This window comes from Fringilla coelebs, assembly GCF_963513975.1.
Source record: "Fringilla coelebs genome assembly, chromosome: Z".
Lineage (NCBI taxonomy): Eukaryota > Metazoa > Chordata > Aves > Passeriformes > Fringillidae > Fringilla > Fringilla coelebs.
Window position 1 is genome coordinate 22,559,022 of NC_140031.1, and position 21,432 is coordinate 22,580,453.

The 21,432-nt window shown below is 44.3% G+C and overlaps 3 protein-coding genes across 3 annotated transcripts in view; all 3 read left to right on the forward strand.

Annotated features, from left to right (window-relative positions):
• Positions 1 to 1,838: 1,838 nt before the first annotated feature.
• On the forward strand, positions 1,839 to 8,583 carry CCNB1 (cyclin B1; the record flags this gene model as incomplete). The annotated part of the gene is given in 4 exon segments (XM_084224702.1): positions 1,839 to 1,940; positions 2,143 to 2,199; positions 2,202 to 2,331; positions 8,399 to 8,583. Coding segments are annotated over 4 exon segments (474 nt in total).
• A 2,143-nt stretch (positions 8,584 to 10,726) lies between these two features.
• CENPH (centromere protein H) lies at positions 10,727 to 18,036 on the forward strand (the record flags this gene model as incomplete). The annotated part of the gene is made up of 9 exons (XM_084224703.1): positions 10,727 to 10,941; positions 11,044 to 11,099; positions 12,268 to 12,316; positions 12,692 to 12,766; positions 13,434 to 13,490; positions 14,406 to 14,469; positions 14,753 to 14,804; positions 15,965 to 16,125; positions 17,345 to 18,036. The coding sequence occupies 9 exons, from the start codon at positions 10,727 to 10,729 to the stop codon at positions 17,435 to 17,437; spliced, it is 822 nt and encodes a 273-aa protein (XP_084080829.1). The 3' UTR covers positions 17,438 to 18,036.
• A 257-nt stretch (positions 18,037 to 18,293) lies between these two features.
• Positions 18,294 to 21,432, forward strand: part of CDK7 (cyclin dependent kinase 7) — a 29,584-nt gene continuing 26,445 nt past the window's right edge. The window contains exons 1-2 of the mRNA XM_084225962.1: positions 18,294 to 18,338; positions 19,373 to 19,436. Coding sequence (XP_084082088.1) covers positions 18,300 to 18,338; positions 19,373 to 19,436 — 103 coding nt within the window. The 5' untranslated portion in view covers positions 18,294 to 18,299. The remainder of the gene's footprint in view (positions 18,339 to 19,372; positions 19,437 to 21,432) is intronic.

A 21,432-nucleotide genomic window follows, 5' to 3' on the forward strand; every position in this document is an offset into this window, starting at 1 on the left:
TGCAGTACAAGACTGACTTGGAAAACTATGGTCAGAAAACTTCTAGAAGTTGCATTGCATTTGTGTAGAGTGATGAAGATAAAGTGCATAAATTGCAGTCCCTTGTATCTTGCTTGGGACAGCACTGGAGTGTCAGCCACCTCCTCAAAGCTGGATCCTGTTTTCTGCCCATTTACACATTTAACAGTGTTTTTTTACCTTGCCTCCTCCAGAAGGCTCATCACTTGATGAGCTACAGTTATGCTCAGTCGAGAACTAGGGTGCTATTTTGGTTTTGAAACCAATCTCAAACTAAAAACTTCACTTAATGTTTACATATGCCACTCCTCTTTTGAGGTGGTTGTACTAGACTTGATAATGTTTCAACAAACCCCATTGTGACATGAAATGAAGATGATGAAAAGGAGTGTGATTATGTCTTTTAAATCATTATCTTAGCATAATTGTAAAGCTTTTGTGCTTCCTCTGAGCAAATGGCCATTTCCTACTTCAGCTGTAGCAGCAGAACCCAAAACAAATCAAGGTGGCTTGGCACTGTGATCTTGGCAGTGAAGATGAGTCCTGTATACCTCACAGGCAAGTGCAGACGTGCATCTTAGCTTGCATTTGGCAGGTTTTTATACGTTACCCAGCACACATGCACAGTGTTCTTCCTGGCTCTCCTGGCAGGAAGATGATGGCAACGAGCATTGTCTGTCTTAAAATATCCATCTTAAATTTGCTTAGTCTGGCAATAATCCACCAAAGAAGGGATCAGGATTTCCCATAAGATCTATTGGAATTGTGCTGTGTGGGTAGGTTTTCAAACCACAGGTGGAGGCCAGTAGATTAGTATCTTAGTACTGGGAGGGCATGGGAGGAGGTTCAGTCGAGTCACCTGATATGTATGCAGAGAGTTGCAACAAATCACTTTGAAAGATTAAACAGATTTAAAAGGAACTCCGAGCGAGCAGTACGTGTGTATATGAAGAAGAAATTGTTCGTGTTTTCAGTAACGTTTTATTCCCTGCTGCAGAAGCCATGGGGTTGTTAGCAAGGCGCGAGTGACGGAAGCGCGGCGAGCGATGGGCGGCCAACCAAGGGGCGGCGCTTGCAGCACGGCCCGTGCCGCTTGCTCTCTCTCCTGCCCGGCAGGTTCACCTCGCTTCGTGCGCCGTGGGGCCGGCTCGGATCGGCTCGGCTCGGCTCTGCGTGGGCGGGGGAGCGGAGCGGGGTGTTGCCGTGGCTCGCGGGGAGGCACCTGCGCGGTGACCTTCGTGTCCTGCTTGCTCCTTCCCTTCCCCTCCCTTCAGTTTGGTGGGCAGTGCCGGGTACAGCCCGGGGGCAGCCCGGTCTTTGCTTGGCCGGGAGAGTGGTGGCTGTGTGCCCGTTTCTCTTTCTCTGGGACAGCCCGTTGGTTCCCTCACTCTACTCCCCTTCAGCTCTCTAGTGCGAAAGTGAGCAGCCGTGAAGCCCCTCAGCTTCGGATCTACGGCTCCGAAGCCGTGCGGAGCTCTTGCCCCGTCTCCGTTCTCCAGCCCGCCAGAGCTGCCTGCAGCGCGGTCCCTATTCCCCCGTTCCCGCGGCCCGGGGGCGCGGCGGTGCAGCACACACCGACCCGCGCCGTCCCGCTGACCGCCCTTCTGTCGCCCTCCCCTGCAGTCCCTCTCCGCAGCCAATCCCTCGAAAGAAAAGAGCGCGCCGCCGGTCCCCAAGAATGGGGACGGCGACCGCCCCCACGATGGGGGGACATCGGCACTGCACGGCTGAGCCGAAAGTGCGCCCAGCGCCCAAGAATTCACCAGTTGAAGGGAGACCACGGGCAGCCGAGTGTCAACTAGGTTGCCGCCCCGGGGAGGATGGTTAGGAGGCGGCTTCCGCCACGGAAAACGTGCCACCGCCAGCCTCGGATTCCCTGCCTAAGTCCTAGTCCCACCGTCAGTGCCCGTCCTGGCCTCTTTGTACTGTGTACAGTACTTTGTACTTTGTCTCTTCCCCAGCCCAGTGCTTGGCTGCCGCTGCGGCAGAGCATGCATTCCTCTGGTTCCCTGAACTAGGGGTCATGAGCCCCTGCAGTGCTCCATACTGCAGGATTGCAGCTTGGCCCATACTAGGCTGTGGAGGGAGGTGCTGTCAACACTGATTTTCTGAATTTCCCGGTAGTCAGAGCATCAGTTTCCAAATCGCATGAAATTAGATGAATATCATCCAGCAGAAGACACATACTATGTCAGGCTTTTTCTAATGTCTTGCTTGAGTCTGAAGACCCCGACATGGACGATAGTAATGACCCAAACCTGTGTAGCAACTGTGTGATGGACATCTACAACTATCTGAGACACCTGGAGGTTGGTAGGCATCTGACAACATTTGGTAGGCATCTAATGACAGACTGTCCTTGTAGGTGTGGTTTGCCTTGGAGTTGGGACTCATTTTCACTAATGATTTCTCCAGGGGCATTAGTAAGCCTCCTTCAGCTTTAAAATACAGGATTAAATTCAGCTGATAATATGAAGAGATGCTGGTTGCTAGACCAAACAACTACTAATACTAGTACTGTACTCTTTCTAGTCCATGTCTAGCGAGCAAGAAAACTTTGCATCTTGTGGTCTACTCCCATGCATTATGTCTGTACCAAACTTCTGGATAAGGACAGGAGAAGAGGAAATGGTAACAAGCTGTGCCAGGGGAGGTTCAGGCTGGACATGAAGAATTTCTTTACTGAAAGGGTCATCAGATACTGGACTGGGCTCCCCAGGGAAGTGCGAAAGTCATTCTCCAAAACTGTTCAAGTGACTGGATGTGTCAGTTGACAAAGCGCTTTTACCCTAGGCTAAAGCATGAATGCTGGTCAGTTAACACCCTACATGGTTGGACATACTCTTTACAAAACAGATGACCTAAAAGAACATTTGATTCTCAATTGTATGTACCACAAAAATCTCTTGGTGGGCTCAGTGAGTTAACATATTAAAACTGCTTATTCCTCTCCCTGATTTGAGATCAAGGCACCCCTGCAGGTGCCAATAGAGGTAACAGAGGATGTGTAGTAATTCTGTGCAAGTGGGTATGAACATCCTGCCATATAACAAACTTTTCACTGACTACCTTGAAAACCTGTGTCCTGAGCCAAGTAATTTAGATAAATCTCTACTGCTTCCTTCTACAGGACAATGCTGTTTCCAAGGCGAAGTTGCAGCTGGTTAGTGTCATAACTATGTTGTCTCAGTTTGGAAAGACAGTTGCCTGCTAAAGGAGACAGGAGCCTCCCCTGAAATGGAGAATGCAAACCCTCCCCACCCCTCCAAATTGCTATGAATAAGGGGCTCTCGGGCAAAAAACATGGGAGCAGGAAATAACAGTTCTTTAATAGGGAAAGGAAAAAATATAAAATGATAAAATACAACAATGCAATACACTAGAACAACACTGTCAGAGTCAGAACACAACCTGACACCCTGTGGGTCAGGGTGTTGGTAGCAGTGCAGTTGGAAAAGGGGCTGCAGTCCTCCTGGAGTGTCAGGTTCTGTTGGAGCAGGGGAGTCCTGTAGGAAGGGGGTGTCTTCTTCCTCTGCAGATCCGTAGAAGCAGCAGCTGCTGTTCCTCTGGGGAGTCCAGTGGAGCAAAAGCTGAGTTGGTGTCAGAACCTTGCAGGTTATATCTGCATGGCACTGCTTGGCTCCTCCCTCTGGGCGGAGCATCTCACAATGGGATGTTATAGGTCTTATCAGTCATGCGGTGACATTCAATAGCCCCTTATCAACAGATGTCCCCTGTTAATTATGATCACTCAGTAAGAGAGATAAGGAGCATTGTCCACTTGACACCAGACAAGTGCCATACAGATGGCAATAGAATACATCTTGCCTTGCAATCTGGAACATATGTACATTGCCACCAAATATGAGAAGATTCTTCACCCATATATTGGAGACTTTAGCTATGCAGCTGACCACACTTGCTCAAAGGTCCATATCCACCACATGGAGACAAAGATCCTGGAAGCCCTGGACTTCTCTCTGGGTTGCCCTCTGCTTCAAAGATTGCAGAAGTGTTGAGAACAGGTGTTACTGTGAATTGAATCTGGAAAAGGCAATACTTAACTATGACAACTTGTTAAAATGGCTCAAAATTTTTGAGTATTGCAATTGAGCCTGGCTGAGACCTGTCTTCCATGTAGAAATGAGTTTTATTTATCTGTTCCTGTGACATGGGCCTAACTTCCCAAAATTCAGTTTCAAAATGCATGCCTGATTGTGAGGAGCCAATTTAGTTTTGATTTCCTTCAACAATGGTTGTCGGAGGCATGTGGAGGAGGGGTGCACATGAGCCATGTGTAAGAGGCAACTAAAAGAAGCCTTGTCTCTGGGAGGACTTCACCTGGCAACACCTCACATGGAACAGGTAGTAGGAGACACTGAACTCCCCAAAGGAACTTCTCCAATCAGATGGTGAAAGGTTGGACTGGGCCAATGGTCTCCTGCCAGCAGAGGGGCTTTGGGAGGAGCTTGGGACATAAAAAGCAAATGTGTCACAATTGCCTGGGGCTTTCGGAAACTTGCTCTGTAAGTGTGGTGTAGCAGGCACAGGCCCTGTTGAAGCTCCGTGGAGGGCTGAGGCCTGGAGAGAGGAAATGCCAACTCACGGTGAAAAAGCCAGAAGCTCCTCTCTTCTGCCTTTTGGACCCCAGTTTATCTCTCTGTAGCCCCATAGGTCACTTCTCCTTAAGCCCTGCTATTGTACAATTTCTGATCCCCCTTGCCCTATATAATGGGCTGCTTTAGCCCATTCTGGGCAGAGGAGCCGTCGCTGGAACCCTTCACAGACCCCCCAGTAAATCCATCACTGTGGAGCTCCAGGACGAGTCTTCTCTCTCGTGACCTTGGCCAGCAAAGAGCTGGAATCATAAAAGAGCTGCCTTGGCCAGCAAAGAGCTGGAATCATAAAAGAGCTGATAAATCGCTAAAGAGCTGATATCCTTTGGGCTTGCTGAGGTTGCCTGCGGCTAAGAGCGGCTCGGGTACTCGGACAGTCTGTCCCCAAAGGACTGAGCCACCCGGCCCCGTGCTGCCTGACTGGGGGCAGACCAGCCCAGCAGGAAGCTGGAATAGTGTGGGTTTTGGCTTGGGTCTTTTTGGAGACTCTGCTTTTGCATTTGAGGCCTGGTGATTAGAGGGGCTTTTTAAATCTTATATTTGGGCTTTGGCTCCAGCCTGCTTCTTGCCTTGGCCCTAGCCTGGTTTTGCCCTTTTTTTTTTTACTGAGTGAACTAGGTTGGAAAAGACCTTTAAGATGAACTAATCTAACCTATAACCTAACCTAACACTTCCTCATCAACTAAATCATGGCACTGAGTGCCACATCCAGTCCTTTTTAAATATGTCCAGGGACAGTGACTCCACCATCTCCCTGGGCAGCCAATTCCAGTGCCCAATCACTCTTCCAGTGAAGAATTTTTTTCTGACATCTAATCTAAACTTTCCCTGGCACATCTTAAGGCTGTGTCCTCTAGTTCTGTCCATGCTTGCCTGAAGAAGAGACTGACTCCCACCTGACTACAACCAGCTAGTTGTAGAGAGTGATAAAGTCTCCCCTAAGCCTCCTTTTCCCGGGCTAAACAACCCCAGCTCCCTCAGCTGCTCTTCATAGGGCCTCCAAGCCTTTCATCAGCCTTGTTGCCCTTCACTGGACATGTTCAAGTGTCCCAAAATCCTTCCTAAACTGAGGGGCCCAGAATTGGATACAGTACTCAAGGTGCAGATGTTCAGTCAGCTGTCAACCAGTACCCCCAGGTCCCTTTCTGCCTGGCTGCTGTCCAGCCACTCTCCCCAGCCTGTAGCACTGTAGGGGATTGCTGTGGCCAAAGTGTAAGACTCAGCAGTTGGTCTTGTTAAACTTCATGTTTTTGGACTTGGCCCATTGATCCAACCTGTCTAGGTCCCTTTGCAGAGCCTCCTACCTTCCAACACATTGACACATGCTCCCAGCTTGTGTCACCTGCAGGTTTACTGCTGATGGACTCAATCCCCTCATCCAGCTCATCAGTGAAGATATTACACAGGACTGACCCCAGCACAGATCCCTGGGGGACACCACTGCTGACTGGCCACCAGCTGGGTGCAGCACTGTTCACTACCACTCTCTGGGCCTGGCCATCCAGCCAGTTCCTAACCCTGGAAAGAGTGTTCCTGTCTGAGCCATGGGCTGCCAGCTTTTACAGGAGTGTGCTGTGGCAGACAGTGTCAAAGGCCTTGCTGAAGTCCAAACAGACAATATCCACAGCACCCACTAGGCAGGTCACCTGGTCATAAAAGGAGACCAGGTTGGTCAAATGCGACCTGCCCCACCTAAACCCATGCTGGCTGGGTCTGATACCCTGGCCATCCTGTAGGTGCTATGTGATAGCATTCAAGATGATCTGTTCCATAATCTTACCAGGCACCGAGGTCAGGCTGACTGGCCTGGAGTTACCTGGATCCTCCTTTGTACCCTTTTTGTGAAGAGACACCACATCAGCCAGCTTCCAGTCCTCTGGAACCTCACCAGTAAGCCAGAACTGCTGGTAAATGTTGGAGAGTGGCTTTGCAAGCTCACCTGCCAGCCCCCTCATCACTCTGGGATGGATCCCATCTGGTCCCAGGGATTTGTGAGCACCTAAGTGGCTCAGTAGGTCTGCTTCCTCCTGGATTACACAGGGGCTGTTCTGCTCCCTGATACCAGCCCAGGAGGACAGTTGTCCTGAGGGCAACCTGTCTTGCTGTTGAAAACTGAGACAAAGAAGGTGCTAAGCACCTCTGCCTTTTCCTCATCTTTAGTTACTAAATTCACTCCCTCATCTAATAGAGAATGGAGGTTGTCCTAGCTCTCATTTTGCCATTAATGTATTTTATAAAAATAATTTTTATTGTCCTTTACAGAAGTGGCCAGATTGAGTTCCATCTGGGCTTTTGCCTCTAATTTTTTTCCTACATGACCTAGCAACTCCCTTAAGCATTTCCTGAGACACCTGACCCTCCTTCCAAGGGTGATACACACTCTTTTTTTTTTTTTTTTCAAAAAAGAAAAGCTCCTTCAAAAGCTCCTTGCCCCTCCAAGTCAGTCATTTTCCTCATTGGCTCATCTTCCGGCACATAGGGACAGCCTGCTCTTGTGCCTTCAAGATTTCTGTTTTTAAGCACACCCATTCTTCCAGGACTCCTTTGTTTTTAAGGGCTGCCTGCAAGGTACTCTAATAAGTCTCTTGAATAGGCCAAAGTCTGCCCTCCAGAAGTCCAGCATGGAAGTTTTATTGATGCCCCTCCTTGTTTCACCAAATACTGAAAACTCTATAATTTCATGATCACATCACTGTGCCCCAGATGGACGACAACCACCACATCTCCCACCTGCCCTTCTCTGTTTGCAAACAGCAGATCTAGCATTGTCCCACCCCTGGTGGGCTCACTCAGCAGCTGTGACAAGAAGTTGTCCTCCATGCACTCTAAGAACCTCTTAGACTGCCTCTTCTCCACTATGTTGAGTTCCCAGCAGATGTCTGGCAGGTTAAAGTCACCTACAAGAACAAGAGCTGCTGATCCTGAAACATCCTCCAGCTGCTTATAGAATAAGTTATCTACCTCTCCAACCTGGTTGGGTGATCAGCCTTGTTGTCATCCTTGATGTCAGCCTTCTTGGCCATCCCCCGATTCTTTGCCCTGGCCCCAGCCTGCCTTTTGGCTCTCATTTCATTTTGGCTCTTGCTCAGCTTTGTGTCTGTTCTGCCTCCCTGTGTCCCTGCCTAAGCCACCTGCATCCAACCCTGCTAGCCTCCAAGCCAGCCCACTTCTGTGATCATCACTGCGACCCTGTCCAGGCTTCTGGGTGTTCTGCCCAAGTGCCCCCTCACCTCGGTTCAGTCACCCGTGAAGCAGCATTCACACCCCCCACCTTGTGGATGCACTCCCGGCCTCCAGTGGCATCTTCCTCACTCACTCTCTCTCTTCCTCCCCCCTCCCCATTCCTTTCCATTTCTTCCCATTCCTTTTCTTCCTCTTGCTCTATCTTGTCTAGCCTTCTTTAGTAGGAATAATTTTCATTTATTTTTCATTAGGAATAAATGGTTCTTAGATAAATGTTTGTCTCATTTGACTTAACTTTGTTCCTGACCATTTAAGTTTAAAAGAACTCCTTGCAGTTTCCCACAGTGAAACATGACACTGATATTGCGGGTAACTGCTAGACTGCCATTGAAAGGGACAGTCCTAGACTATGAGCAGCCTAATATAACACAGAAGTGTTCTGTGATTAAGGCACTTGAATTTCAACCCTGTACTCTGAAAGAGTTCTCTAAGGGAGTATTTCTTCCTTTTTAACTAAACCAAGGCTTGACAAGATGCTCATGCCCTGGAGATGACCAATATTCAACTCTGATTTACTGCAGGTAAACTGAACATTCTGGCCAAGTACCTGATGGAGCTGTGCATTGTGAATTATGACATGGTTCATGTCCCTCCCTCCGTGATTGCAGCAGCTTCCTTCTCTTTGTCTCTGAAACTCTTTGATGGATGCATGTTCTTAAGTTGTGCTTATCAGGCCACCTCCTACTTTGTGACTCAGTGTGCCTGAGCAGCAGCTTAAAAGGCCACTCATACAAGGTGCACGCTTCCTCCATTCCTCCTGGTATTTCACCATGTTCTTGTCTCCCTGTGGACCACTAAAATGGGACAGCAGTAGGGCAGTACCTTTTAAAACCTCCCACTGTCAGAGAAGAGATCATAATTGTCCAAGGAAAACTGAAGATGAAGAACCCAGTGTACTTGGATTATTCTAATAGGCTTATCTAATGGATTCCCTTCCTTTCAGTTACCACTTCTGCAGTGCTACACATCTTACACTGAGAATTACATTCTCTCAGTCATACGGCGTATATCAGAGAATGTAATCAATGTGAATAAGTGTGCTGCCAAGCAAAAGGTAAGAATCTTAGGGTGCAGGTGTGTGGGGGGAATATGTGTGGTTATGTATCGATACATGGCACATAGAGACTGGTTCAGTTGGGTCACTGCAGACAGACTTAAAATAGATCTGCTCCCTTCTGAGCTGAAGATCTTTATCTTGCTTAGGTGGGGCATGGACTATGAATGAATGGAGTTTGTATACTAGGATGGGCCTGGCTTGATCACCAAGCATTAAGTGTGAGTTGAAACAGTGCACAGGGTAAACATAATCAACTTTACTTTTCTGCAGGCAGTTATGAAGATATATGCCACTGATGCCAGAATAATTTTTGCTGTTATACTTCCTTTATATATATTGATAGCTCTGTAGATTATTGTTGTACATAGTTCCTAGCTAGCCGCTATACTTCCTCTCAACTTTTCCCTACCCTGATAGGCAGAAAGACAAAACACATTCCAGAGGCTCCAAACCCTGGGGGTTCAAGACCCCTATTCTATCTTGGTCCTTCCTGGGAGCCAAGTTGAAACCAGCTCTTTGAGACACATTTTCAAAAGCAATAGCTCCTATCCTTGGATAGCAGAGGGTGGGAGAGGATTCAGAGATGATTGAACAGGTGTGAATTACTTCATCACTTGTGCATCTAATTGAGAATTCTTGTCAGTTATGTTAATTTGCTAAACTTATAAAACTGTATTCACTCTATGGGCGGGGGGGAAAGGGGGGCATTTTTCCATATCTTCCCCTGGAGGCCTCCAATAAAGACCAGCCTTTTTATCATCTTCTATACTAATATTGGCTCAAAAGTGTGTTGTTTCATTTCTAGGTCTTTAAGGTATCACCAGCACTGCAAACACCAAGGTAAGCAACAGTTATACTCTCCCATTATATGGGATCTGGCTAAAAATTTTTAACTTGTGTATTAATTTAAGCAGAATGCTGCTCACTGTATATACCAAGTACCTTATTTGTATTAAACTTATAAAAGCTGTTATAATTTTTGTTTGGCTGGGTTGTTTTCGGTGGGGAGGGCAGCACAGTTACCTTCCTCCTACAGCTGAGGCATCTCCCTGGAGCCTGTGACCAGCGCTGAGATCTTGGATGGGCTCTGGCCAGCTCAGGTGCCGTGGCTGGTCACGCAGGCTGGTGCATGGTCAACAGCATTGGCATGAGCTCTTCTAGTTTGGTGGTGGAGTGTCTGCCAGATTAGACTTGGGGGCAGCAGAGAAAACAGATGTGTGTGGTGGTGATTTGCTCAGCCTGGTGGCAGAGCTCAAAGAGGAAGGAGAAATTGCTGAGTCCTCTAGGAGACTGGCTAGTGGAGCTATAATGTACCTTCCCTTTGAAAATTAGAGAGGCTGTCGAAGATAGCCAGACATTGGAACAAGCTGCTCAGAGTTGTGCAGGAGTCATCATCCCTGGGCATGTTAAAAAATGTGTGAATATGACACCTGAGGTCATGGTTTAATGGTGAACAGGATCATTGTGCTGGATTGACAGCTGCACTTGCTCTTAAACCAAATTAAGTCTGGTTCTATGCAGCAGCTCTTTTCACTCAGTGTTTATTTTTTGCAGTCAATTTTTTACTTCCGTTAGTAGCTTGCATCTATTGCTCCACCCGAACACTAGGTCAGAGGGAAGGACTACTGCGCTTTACCCAGTGCTCTACCAATGTTATTTTCTTTCCTCCCTTGCACGTACGGGACCGCGGCCACTGAGGGCTGGGCCACGCCGCCCCGCCGCTGCTCTGCGCAGGCGCGGGGCGCGTGGGGCGCGCGGGCCGCCGGGAGCCGCGCGTTTTGAAGGTGCGATCATGGCGGCTCCGGCCCCAACCCCGGCCCCGGCCCCGGCCGCAACCCCGGCCGCAACCCCAGCCGCAACCCCGGCCCCGGCCCCGGCCCCGGCCGCAACCTCGGCCCCGGCCCCGGCCGCAACCCCGGCCCCGGCCCCGGCCCTGGCCCGAGAGCTGGCGTGGTCCCAGGGCGGCGACGGAGGCCACGGCGACGTGAGGGTCCGGTCTCTGCTCCGGTTAGTGCCAGTGGGACGGGATGGGATGGGACAGGGAGCAGCCAAGGGGTGGGATGAAGGGATGCGCAGCCTCTGACCGTTGTCGTTTTACTCCCGCCGCAGCCTGAGACACCGAATGAAGGAGCAGCTCATGGAGTACAACACGGCTGTTCTTGCCGGTAAGTATATCCCTCCTCGCAGTGGGATGTTGCACTAACAAAGAATGGGATGCGGCATTTATATTTATATTTTTATCTATGAATATATATTTACATAGTTTTTTAGTCTTGTCTTTAATTATTTATCAAAAGTATTCCTTACGATAATGATGAGGGTTTTCCCCTGGCTGTACATTTTAACACATTTTCTCGTTAGCTTTTGAGACATATTTGAAAGACAGCACATAGCTGCTACCCACTGCCCTCTCCTTCCTTTTCTGGGTTTGAATTTCAGGCTCCTTTGACATGTAGTGATGGTTTTCAGAAATCTGGTCACTAGGGCTGAAGTCTTGCCAAAAGTTTGCCAAAGTATTTGGCAGCAATACTGATTTAGGGTATTTCCATTACCTGTAGAGTCGTGTGATGATTTGGTTTGGAAGGGACATTAAACACATCTGGTTCAGAGCCCTGTTCAACCTGACAGCCTGATGTTGAACACTTCCAGGCATCTACAGCTTCTTGGGGCAATCTTTCTACCAGTGTCTCATCACTCCACAGTATATCTAATCTAAACCTACCATCTTTCAAATACAAACTACATACCCTAGTAAAAACTTTTTCTCCAGCTCTTGTGTAAGCTCCATTCAGGGACTGGAAGGATACAGCAAGGCCACCGTGCTCTTTCTCCAAGCTGAACAACCACTCTCTCAGCCTTTTCCTCATAGGAGAGGTGCTCCAGCCCTCTGATAATCTTCATTGCCCTCCTCTGGACTTTCTCTAACAGATCCATGTCATTCTCATGTTGGGAATCCCAGGCCTGGGTGCAGCACACCAGGTGGGGTCTGCCAAGAGCTGAGTAGAGGGGCAGAATGACCTCTCTTGACCAGCTGGCTACATTTTTGATACAGCCCAGGGTGCATTTGTATACATGCTCTTCCACTGAACTATCCAGTGGCATATATAGAGCAATGTCGAGAACCAGCTCTAGCTCATTGAAAAAATGCTAAACTAATTATTTCTCTGATACAGCTGATTGATAGCGTAGCCTCATTAACAGTAAAATATAATAGAGCTTTGAGGCAGAAGTAAGAAATAACTTGCTCACACAAAAAATGCTAATCTTTTATGCTCTATAGATTGTATTTTAAAGTCTCTGTTGAGCTTGTTTTAGCAACATTCTCTTTTGCAGGTCAGGAAAATTTCTTTGATCATGGAATTGAAGAAAACTTTATCCAGAGGTATGTCACTGGATAACTTCAAAATTCTCTTCTAGTTATTGCTTCTTAATGAATTGCTGGATTTACAATCAGTACTTCAGAGAAGTTGGGTGAAAATAATTGAAACTAAGAGGAATTGTGGGGAAGAAATGCTTTTATTCATCCTCCCAATATACTTCAGTATCTGATGTGGCTTTTAAATTTGCAGTCCTTTACATGATAGCTAGAATTCAGTAATATAGTTCCACATGCTAAATTGCTCCTGGCCCTAAAGATTTGCGGGTCACATGAAAAATTCTTACATTAGATATGTAGAAAGCAAGTTAAAATGTGACACTGGTTTTAAACTCTGTTATCTTCACACTTTTGTCTGTGTGATTGCTTTTTGTCTTTCAGTGCCACACAAGATTTGGAAAGAGATCTAGAGGAAGCAAAAGTCTCTGTCCAGAACAAGACATTGGCCTTGCAAAGGTAGACTTTTCTTCACCCTTTATTTGGAGCTTTCCTCTGTGTGTGCATACATAGATGCATATATACGTAGGTCTGATTAAAACAGGATTTTAAAGTGATATGGGAAATTGGGGAGATTTTAAGTACAATAGGAATACAGATGGATATGCTGGAGAAAACAAAACAAAAAAAGCCCACCAAAACAAAAAACTTACAGGTTGAAATGTGTGTACCCATAAATTCCTTTACAGTTGGGAAAGAGTGACTGTACAGATCAGTAAGCATATTTCTTGGCAGTATTTTCCAAATGCCTATGAGAAGATGGAAGTTGGTAATGTTAGACATCCCATGTGTTTCATGGCTGTTTATTTAAATTCACACGTTTGCCTACCTTCCTTTCTGCAGACTTTGGGATTAATGGTGTCCAAATATGTTGGTCAAGAGAAAAAGGAGTTGTCATTCTCACAAATAATCATAGATATATCTTTTGTGTCCTGAGAGTTAAGCCCCATTATTTAAGAAGTGTGGTATTTAATAGGTACTGAGTATTTTGTTTATATAATTCCAATGTGAAAGTGGACGAAAGTGGAACCCTGGAAATTATGTTTTTATATTACTTATTTAAATCTGCTTCTGTAGGTTTCTTATGAGTTCACATCAGTCATATGCTATTTCTTGCAATATGCAGGATCCAAATGATGGATGCCCTGAGGACCAAATTGGAACAAGATGATGAGGACTCACGGTAAGGTGTTCTTGGGAGTCAGACAGCTAGAAAGCAATGGACTTTGCACAGTTTATTGTGACACATTTCTAGATTATTCCATTTTACTTCTTGTGAAAGGAAGCTTCTTTTTCTAGATTTGGCAGAATGATATACTGTCTACCTTCTGGCTAGAATCAGCATAATCAGACCTCATACACCCATGGTAGATTTGCAGTTGGGCTCTGAATTTACCCACCTTTGATTACAGAGATCATAACTCCTGATTCACTAGTGAGGACTGCTTGTAGCCAAGAGTGCTTTTTGTCTTCAGTGCATGAATTACCTGCATTTATGACAACTGAGTACATTACAGGCTTGTAACAGGGCCTTGCCTCTTCTTTGCTGCATTTGTTAATTAACTGTGTAGGAGGAGCAAAATGTCTTTGCAATAGAACTGAAAGCTTAAACATTTTTAAAAGTAGCTTTTCGTTGCCTGCCCATTATTAACAGGTAGATGCATATGAAGTGTAATATGAGAAATTTAATTTCTGTCAGAAATACAGCTAAGAGATTGATTTAGGAGCTTTAATTCATAAAATTAAAGCTCCTTGATTTAGGAGCTTTAATTCATAGCCATTTCCAGATGGCTAGGCTTTCTTGATGCCATCCAATCTCTGTGATGTAATATGTTGGACAGACTTAAATGAAATCTTAGGGAAATCGAGAGGGAAGTAGCAGCGCTCTTTGGCCTCTACAATGGCACTGATTGAGTATATTAACTGTAAAAAGAAGTGATATTGTAAGTGTAAGTGTAAAAAGAAGTGACACATATTACTACTTTTCTCTTAGGAGAAATCAGAAATTATTTATTTAAACTAAATAAAGTTGATTAAAACATTTATGATATTGACTTGTATTAGTGGTCTTAAGGTATGCAACTGTTTCCTTCCTTAGTATGATCCTGGAAACTTTGAAATACATAGTATTGCTCAGCCGGACAATAATGGACTATCAGCAGGTGAGTGGTGTTTGTTGTTTGTGTTACTGTTGTGCAGGTCAGCCAACCTCAGCATGGTAAGGAGTGCACTTTGAAAGCAACATGACTGAGCAAGTCATTCAAAGCTAAGTATGTGGTGACATGGGTGCAGGTCCTACTGCTCTCAAAATTAAGGATTACTTAAAGTGATCATGTAAGTAAGTCTGGTTTAGACTTGGCCTTAGCTGCTTTTGAGGATTGAATTAGCATCTTTCAGTATTTTTGAAGACAAGATTCTGGAAAATACTCTTTTTTTTCCTTTCAGCAAGTACATCAGAAGGAACAGCAGCTGATTGACATTAAAAGGGAAAGACTTTGTAAGTGTGTTATCTGTATTGACTTTGGTTGGTATTTTAATATAGAGTTCATATAGTTAATAGTTTAAAGTTTTTCTTGTAGCAATTTTAATTTACATGAGAAATAACAAAACTCAACATGGTTATAAAACTTTTTAAAAGAGTAGAAAGTACTGTAGAGATGAGCTGGTGTGTTCCCTGCTTGTGTGACTGATACATTAGAATGAGAGATGCAAGACAACACTCAAAAACAATGTCTCAGCATTTTATTATTCAGTTAAGCTCCTCAGAAAGTTACACATTGTTTAGTCATTTAAATCAGCCCTACAGCACCTAAAAGATAGTTTTGTCCTACTGCACATTTAAGAGGTGTTTGCAGAATAGAGAGGAAATTTACTTAGAAAGAAGTATATATATATATTGGTTTTTAGTAGTCTTGTTAGAGTGGGTCAAATTTAGATGTGACATCAATATTCAGAACTTCATATGTGTTCTTTGAATGCACTTTCGTGACCAGGTTTGCCACCAATTTTAACAGCTATTGTTTGATTCATTCACATGTAGGGAGTTGTGTATATGTTGACAGTAATGAACAAACACAGTGAAATAACTGTTCACATGGGGAAAATGAACATACTGATATCTTTGCAAATAAAGGAAGGAATGCTCTGCTGCATTCTTTCAACATATGAACTGCCCCTGAACACTTTTAATCAGTCTAGTTTTTAACCTGGTTTCCTATAAAAATAGTAATATTTGCCGGTCATGTTCATATGCTCCTTGTATGACTTTGGAATTTAGTTTCAGTGAAATCTGAAAAAGAAGTAAGGGTCTTTAAAAGGTATAAAAAAGATCTATAAAAGTTGTGGCACTCAAAAACAGGGTATAGGACAGAGATGCAAATTAGTGCCTGTGTGAGGGAAATGCAGGCAGCATACAATGTACTTTCTGTTTTGCTGTTGACCAGGGAACCAATTGATGTAGTTTGATAACCAAGTAGCCACTGCATATGTTGCTTCTTTCATGAAAGAAATATATTGAAGAATATTGGAGGGAAGGAGTGAAGTGTGAAATAAGGGTTATGCACTGCAAGTGCTTTGGGTGGCTGTGAGGAAAAGAGTATCTTCAGTTGTACTGTAAACCTAACTACTTAATGCTTAATTTTCCTAATAATATAACAGCACTAAAAAAATCTATAGAAGAGAAGCTACAGCAAATTCCTGCCATTATGAAAAGGCAAAAGGAGAAACAAGCAAGTGTGACTGTCACTGAAAGAGAGAAGATGCTTAATAAATTAGAAAAAGAAAGAGAGATTACTACAATAATTCAAAATGTGCTCCAGGTAATGTTGTGTGGCGTTTAGAACCAAGTTTACAATTTTTGATTACACTCACGATAATATACTGTATGGCAAATATAACTTAATGGCACAAAATTGTTTTCTAAAAACCTTTATGTTTAACAGTGGGAAAACTGTGTATAGAGGGAAGACTTCTACTGCTTTAAAGGCTAAGAGAATGAAATTGCCACAAGCATCTTTGCATTATTTTTTTGCAGAGTTTAGAGACAATCTATCAATCTATCTTTGTTTCCTTAAAGGTACAAAAATAATGCATCTTTTTTGAAGAATGTCTGTCACATTAATGGCTGTATTTCCTTCTACTCTGAGTCACCTCTATGCCCTACCAAATCAGTTTCCTCATCTTGTAATTAGAAAAAATAGAGGTGTTAATCCCATGTTACCAGGGAGCCTTCAGCTGCGCCTTCTGGCCTTCTCTGTTTGTGTCACCCCCTACAGTCCTGTGAAAGCCTTGGCCTGGCCACGGCCAGTCTCCAGATTCTTTCAGCAGTGTAGACTTTGCCTTTTTGGTTATCCATGTAGTATATACAGGCAGCAACTGGCAGGTCACCTGCAGTGTGGCGTCATACAAAGTGAGGGATAAAACCTCATGGCTTGCATTAGTGTGGAAGGGTCTCAGGCTGCATAGGAATGTCAAGGACAAAAAGAGTGTTCTGCTCTGCATACTATGGCTGCTACTATTTTGCATTAATAATGCAGTTACATCTCAAATTGAGAATGAGAAATTTAACATTGTACTGGGATTTAGATTAGAGTCTAAAACTATCTATTGGGTTTGTGTTCCTAAAATTTTCTGAGCCCTAAGTAGAACAAATCCTCTTTGGTTAAATTTAAATTCCCCTTTTCAACCCAGAATGGCAGGGTGAGAATGTTAACTGTGTTATTTTTAGTTTGAGGCAAACTTTATTTCATATTGTTAAAAACGTTCTCTAGGTTTCTGTGTTTAACATAGAGGTAGTATGCAAGGCCCTCTAGGAAATAAAAAAGCATGGATTTGGGCTTTTTTGTGTATGTACCAACAATAGGATCTAAAGGAATACTTCCCTTTCTCCTTTTTCCCTCCAACCTGCCTACTTCAAACACTTGTGAATTTCAAGGGCTTTCAAATTAAAAATATAAAGCAGACTTTCTTTGAGATATTTTACTAGGAATTGTCCTTTACAAGGGCTTGTTTTAACCTGTAAATCTTTCTCATTTATAGACTGTCATAATTGGAAGCAGAGTTAACTGGGCAGAAGATCCATCTTTAAAGGCAATTGTTCTACAGCTTGAAAAAAATGTGCATTTACAATGAGTCAGGAGATGCCGTGTTTCTTTTATACATTGTGTGCTTTTAAAAATTTGACGTTTCTGGTAGATGTTGTTCTCTCCAGAGAAATAGAATGTGTCAAAGCGGGCAGTAGAGCTGATGAAGTAAAACTCCTGAAGACTCACTTCTCAAGCTGTCCTGTCTCAAGCACTTATTTTCCTCTGAAAGACAGCAAGAACACAAGAAAAGTTTCAAGATTTCATGTAGAAGTAGACTTAAACTGAGGATTTTCTGTACCCTTTCCTGGGGACCAGCAGGCCATAGAGCTCAAGCAGGGTTCACAACCCTGCTCAGTCCCAGTCAAAAGCTCAGGAAAATTTATTAGTAAGTCTGGAGTTGGGATTATTTTTGTTAAGGCATTGTGTATAATTTTAAACGCCAGAAATTTAATGCTCTTGTTGACTCTTGTAGTGACTCTTGTATGCAGAGACGACTTCATACTGTTGACTGTGCAGCTAAGCAGTGTTTTAATTGCATGTCCTCACTAGCATTTGCGCTTTTTTTTAGTTGGTGTTGTTTGATGTTTTAAGGAAATCGACTTTTGGGGCGTAGCACAGTGTGGGAGTGTGTAGTGTCCCTTTTTATCTTGGCGTGTAACTTCACTTTTAACTTGGTGAGTGATCACCAGCTACTTTTTATAAGTGGATGCCTTGATCTAATAATAAAAATAAAACGCTGATTTTACTGAAAATGTTTTACTTGGTTTGGAGTTTTTTTTTAACGCAGGGTAAAGCGGCTTGTTTGGCAGGCCAGGCCCCGCTCCGGGCCGCCCACAGAGAGAGGCCCCGCCCGCGGCCGGCGTTCGTGGCTGTGGGCGGGGCCTGCAGCTGCCCTCAGGCTCCTCACCATGGGCAGCAAGATGGCGGCTGCTGCCAGGGCGGTGCAGGTAAGGGCGGCCCGGGACGGCGGTGTCTGAGACAGCCGGAGCCCTGGCTCGGGCGGCTGGGCTCGCTTCTGCTGCCGCCGCCGAGCAGCAGGTCGAGGCGACCGCGGCTTGAGGATACGCGGCCGGGGCGGCCGATGTCCTTGTGGAGAGCTATGCAGTCGCGCGCACACGGCGTCGCAGGTGCCGGGTGCTGAGATAGCCTCAGGCGCGGAGCTGGCTGGCAGCTCCTCCCTAAGATGGGCCTCTCCAAGGTGAAAGTGCTTTGTACAGGCAGAGCACAGCTCGCGATTCCGTGTGCTAAAGCACTGTGGAACCACGGCATGGTTTGGATCGGAAGGGACCTTAAAGGTCACCCTAGTTGCAGCACCCCCCCGCCGTGGGCAGGGACACCTTTATTAGACTAGGTTGCTGAAAGCTCCGTCCAACCTGGTCTTAGGCACTTCCAGGGATGAGACAGCCACAGATGCTCTGGGAATTTGTGCCAGTGCTTCACCACCCTCAAAATAAAGAATTTCTTCCTAATCTTCCTAATCCAAACCTGCCCTTTGGGTTGTAAGGTCTCCCCAGAGCATTCTTCAGGCTGAACAACCCCAGGTCTCAGCCTTTCTTTACAGGAGAGGTGCTTCAGCCCTCTGAACATCTTAATGGCCCTGCTCTGGGCTCACTCCAGTCCATGGGGTTTTTTTTTGGTTTGGGGACCCCAGAGCTAGACACAGCACTCTGGGTGGGTTCTCACCAGAGCAGATTGCATTGTGATTGCATTTATGCAATGGCAGCGGCTCTTTCTGCAAACACACACACTGATGAGAAAAGGAAGACAAAGCCTGTACCTGCTCTGGACCTCAGGGTGCACGACTACTTTTGAAAGTGAACTTATTCCTGGGGTAAATTTAGGACTTCAAGAAGCAGTAAGTGTATCAGAGTAGTGGTGCAGAGAGCAGCCGTTTAGAGTGGTTGTTTGATACATTGTGCGTTCTATTTTATTATTCACAGTAACCTGTGTCTCTTTCTCCCACTACCTGGTCTTCTTCTAGGTAATCAAGCCACATACTCCATTAATAAAGTTCCCAGACAGAAAAAGTGGTCCCAGACCTAAAAGTAAGTATTTTGGGTATGGATACAGCTTGCACCACATTTCTTTACATGGACTGTTTTATTTAAGAACCAGGACCCAATTTCTCTCTTTCAGCTGTATAGCTGAACTGAGTTTTTGAAACATGCTTGGTTTAGTTTGAAGGCAACTCTTGAACTTTCTCCACAACTTCTTTTCTGTGCAGCTGTGTGTAGACACATAATGCATGCAGATCTATATTTTTTGTCAAGAAAGATTCACAAGGATTTCCAGTGTTTGTGTTCTACTTTATATAAAGTCACATTTTTCCAAATATTAATATTTACTGAAATTACTGTGCCCAAGTCACTTTGAAGCAACTATAGTTATTCAGTGATATTTGCATAAACGATGTTGCATTTTCCTCGTTTTTTTCTTAGTTAAAGTGTGTATTTTCTGCTGCTTTTTCAAAACATGATTATAGCTGAGAGATCCAGCCCTCTGTACATTTTAAGAAGTATTTTCTTGTGTTACTAACTAATGCTGAGGAAAAAAAACCATTTCATTGCAATCTTTGACATTAACTTTTATACCTATGTTGATATTTATGGTATTCCCAATACTATTATATTTAAACAACAGACTTATATTAGCAATACATTGATTTAGAAGTCCTTTTGGCTCAAAAAGCATCTGAAAGAAAAGTACGAGTTGTCTTTAAAAGCTTTGTTACGTTATTCTCACTTCTTTTGATATTATACTATGCCTAGTTATTTGTCACAGCATCATCAAGCTTACAGTTTAGCTTTAAGTTTAGTTTAACATTTGAAAGCCTCCATAGTGAATATAAATGCCTCTTCTGACTTACCTGTGAACTCTTCAGGAACTATTTTCTGCAATAACTTCCTGTAAAAATTCTGTACATTTTGCACAGTTCAGCCAAATGCACCGCCTCTCATGCCAGTGAACTACTTTCTCAAAAGCTTGAAAATGTGTTTCTGACTTCTTGTTTATCTCTGTGTCAGAAGATTCTTGTGACTGTATCTTTTAAGTATGTTAGACTTTTCTACCTTCATCAGGATCTGTCATCTTGTTAGTAAACTGCAACCTACTTTGTCTTGCTTGAATGCTGTAGCAAAATCTGCATTTAATTGTACCAGATTGTTGCTCCTACATAGCTAAATGGCTCCTCAGAGCAACTAGGAATGTGAAAGGACAGCCAAATTCTAGTGGGCCTATTACTACTGCAATATAATGGTCTCAAACAGGGAAGGGAGAAATGTAGTAGAGACTGTAATAGAACTAAAGCAGCAACAGTAAAATTTCTGATTACTGCACTTTTCATGTTTTTAATTTGCTGATGAGTCTACTTCAACTACACTTCAGATTGAAACATACAGTAGAGGAAAATCCTTGACAAATCTCTAGACTTTTGTGGTAGGTGAAACAAACTGCTTTTTTTTTTCTTCTTGCCTTTTTTCTCTGTTTTCTTTTCTTTTTTTTTTTTTTGTATGTAAGGTGTGTTATTTCTTGAAACAAAAATACTTTGCCCCCTGTTGACAATAAATATGCTGTTTTTGATGGGCTCACTTCTGCCTTGCTCTATTTGAGATCTTCCATAATTTCTGAACCACCTTGGGACTTTCAGACCCAGTCTTATGACTGACAGCTTCTTAATAGGCCTCTCAATGATAGCTTCATAACAGTGCTGCAGGTGTTTGGTTGTTTGTCCCAATCCTACAACTGCATCAGACTCATTAAGGCTAAAACTGGCTTCCTCTTCTTTGTGGTCATTGGTCTTTCTGGAGCCAGGAAGGGCAAAGGCAGGCAAAACTGTGGTGTTGTAGCTGCTCACATGCTTTCATATATGCAGCTTTCATGCTGCTTATTTTTTAGTTATATAGAGCTTCTGTCCAGCTGTTGCACTTGTCTTGTTCAATTTTCTGGAGCTCTGGGAAGGACTTCTGTGGAAACATTCAGCTTTGTCGGGTTTATACCCTTACATATCACAGAATGACCAGATTGGAAGAGGCCTTCAAGATC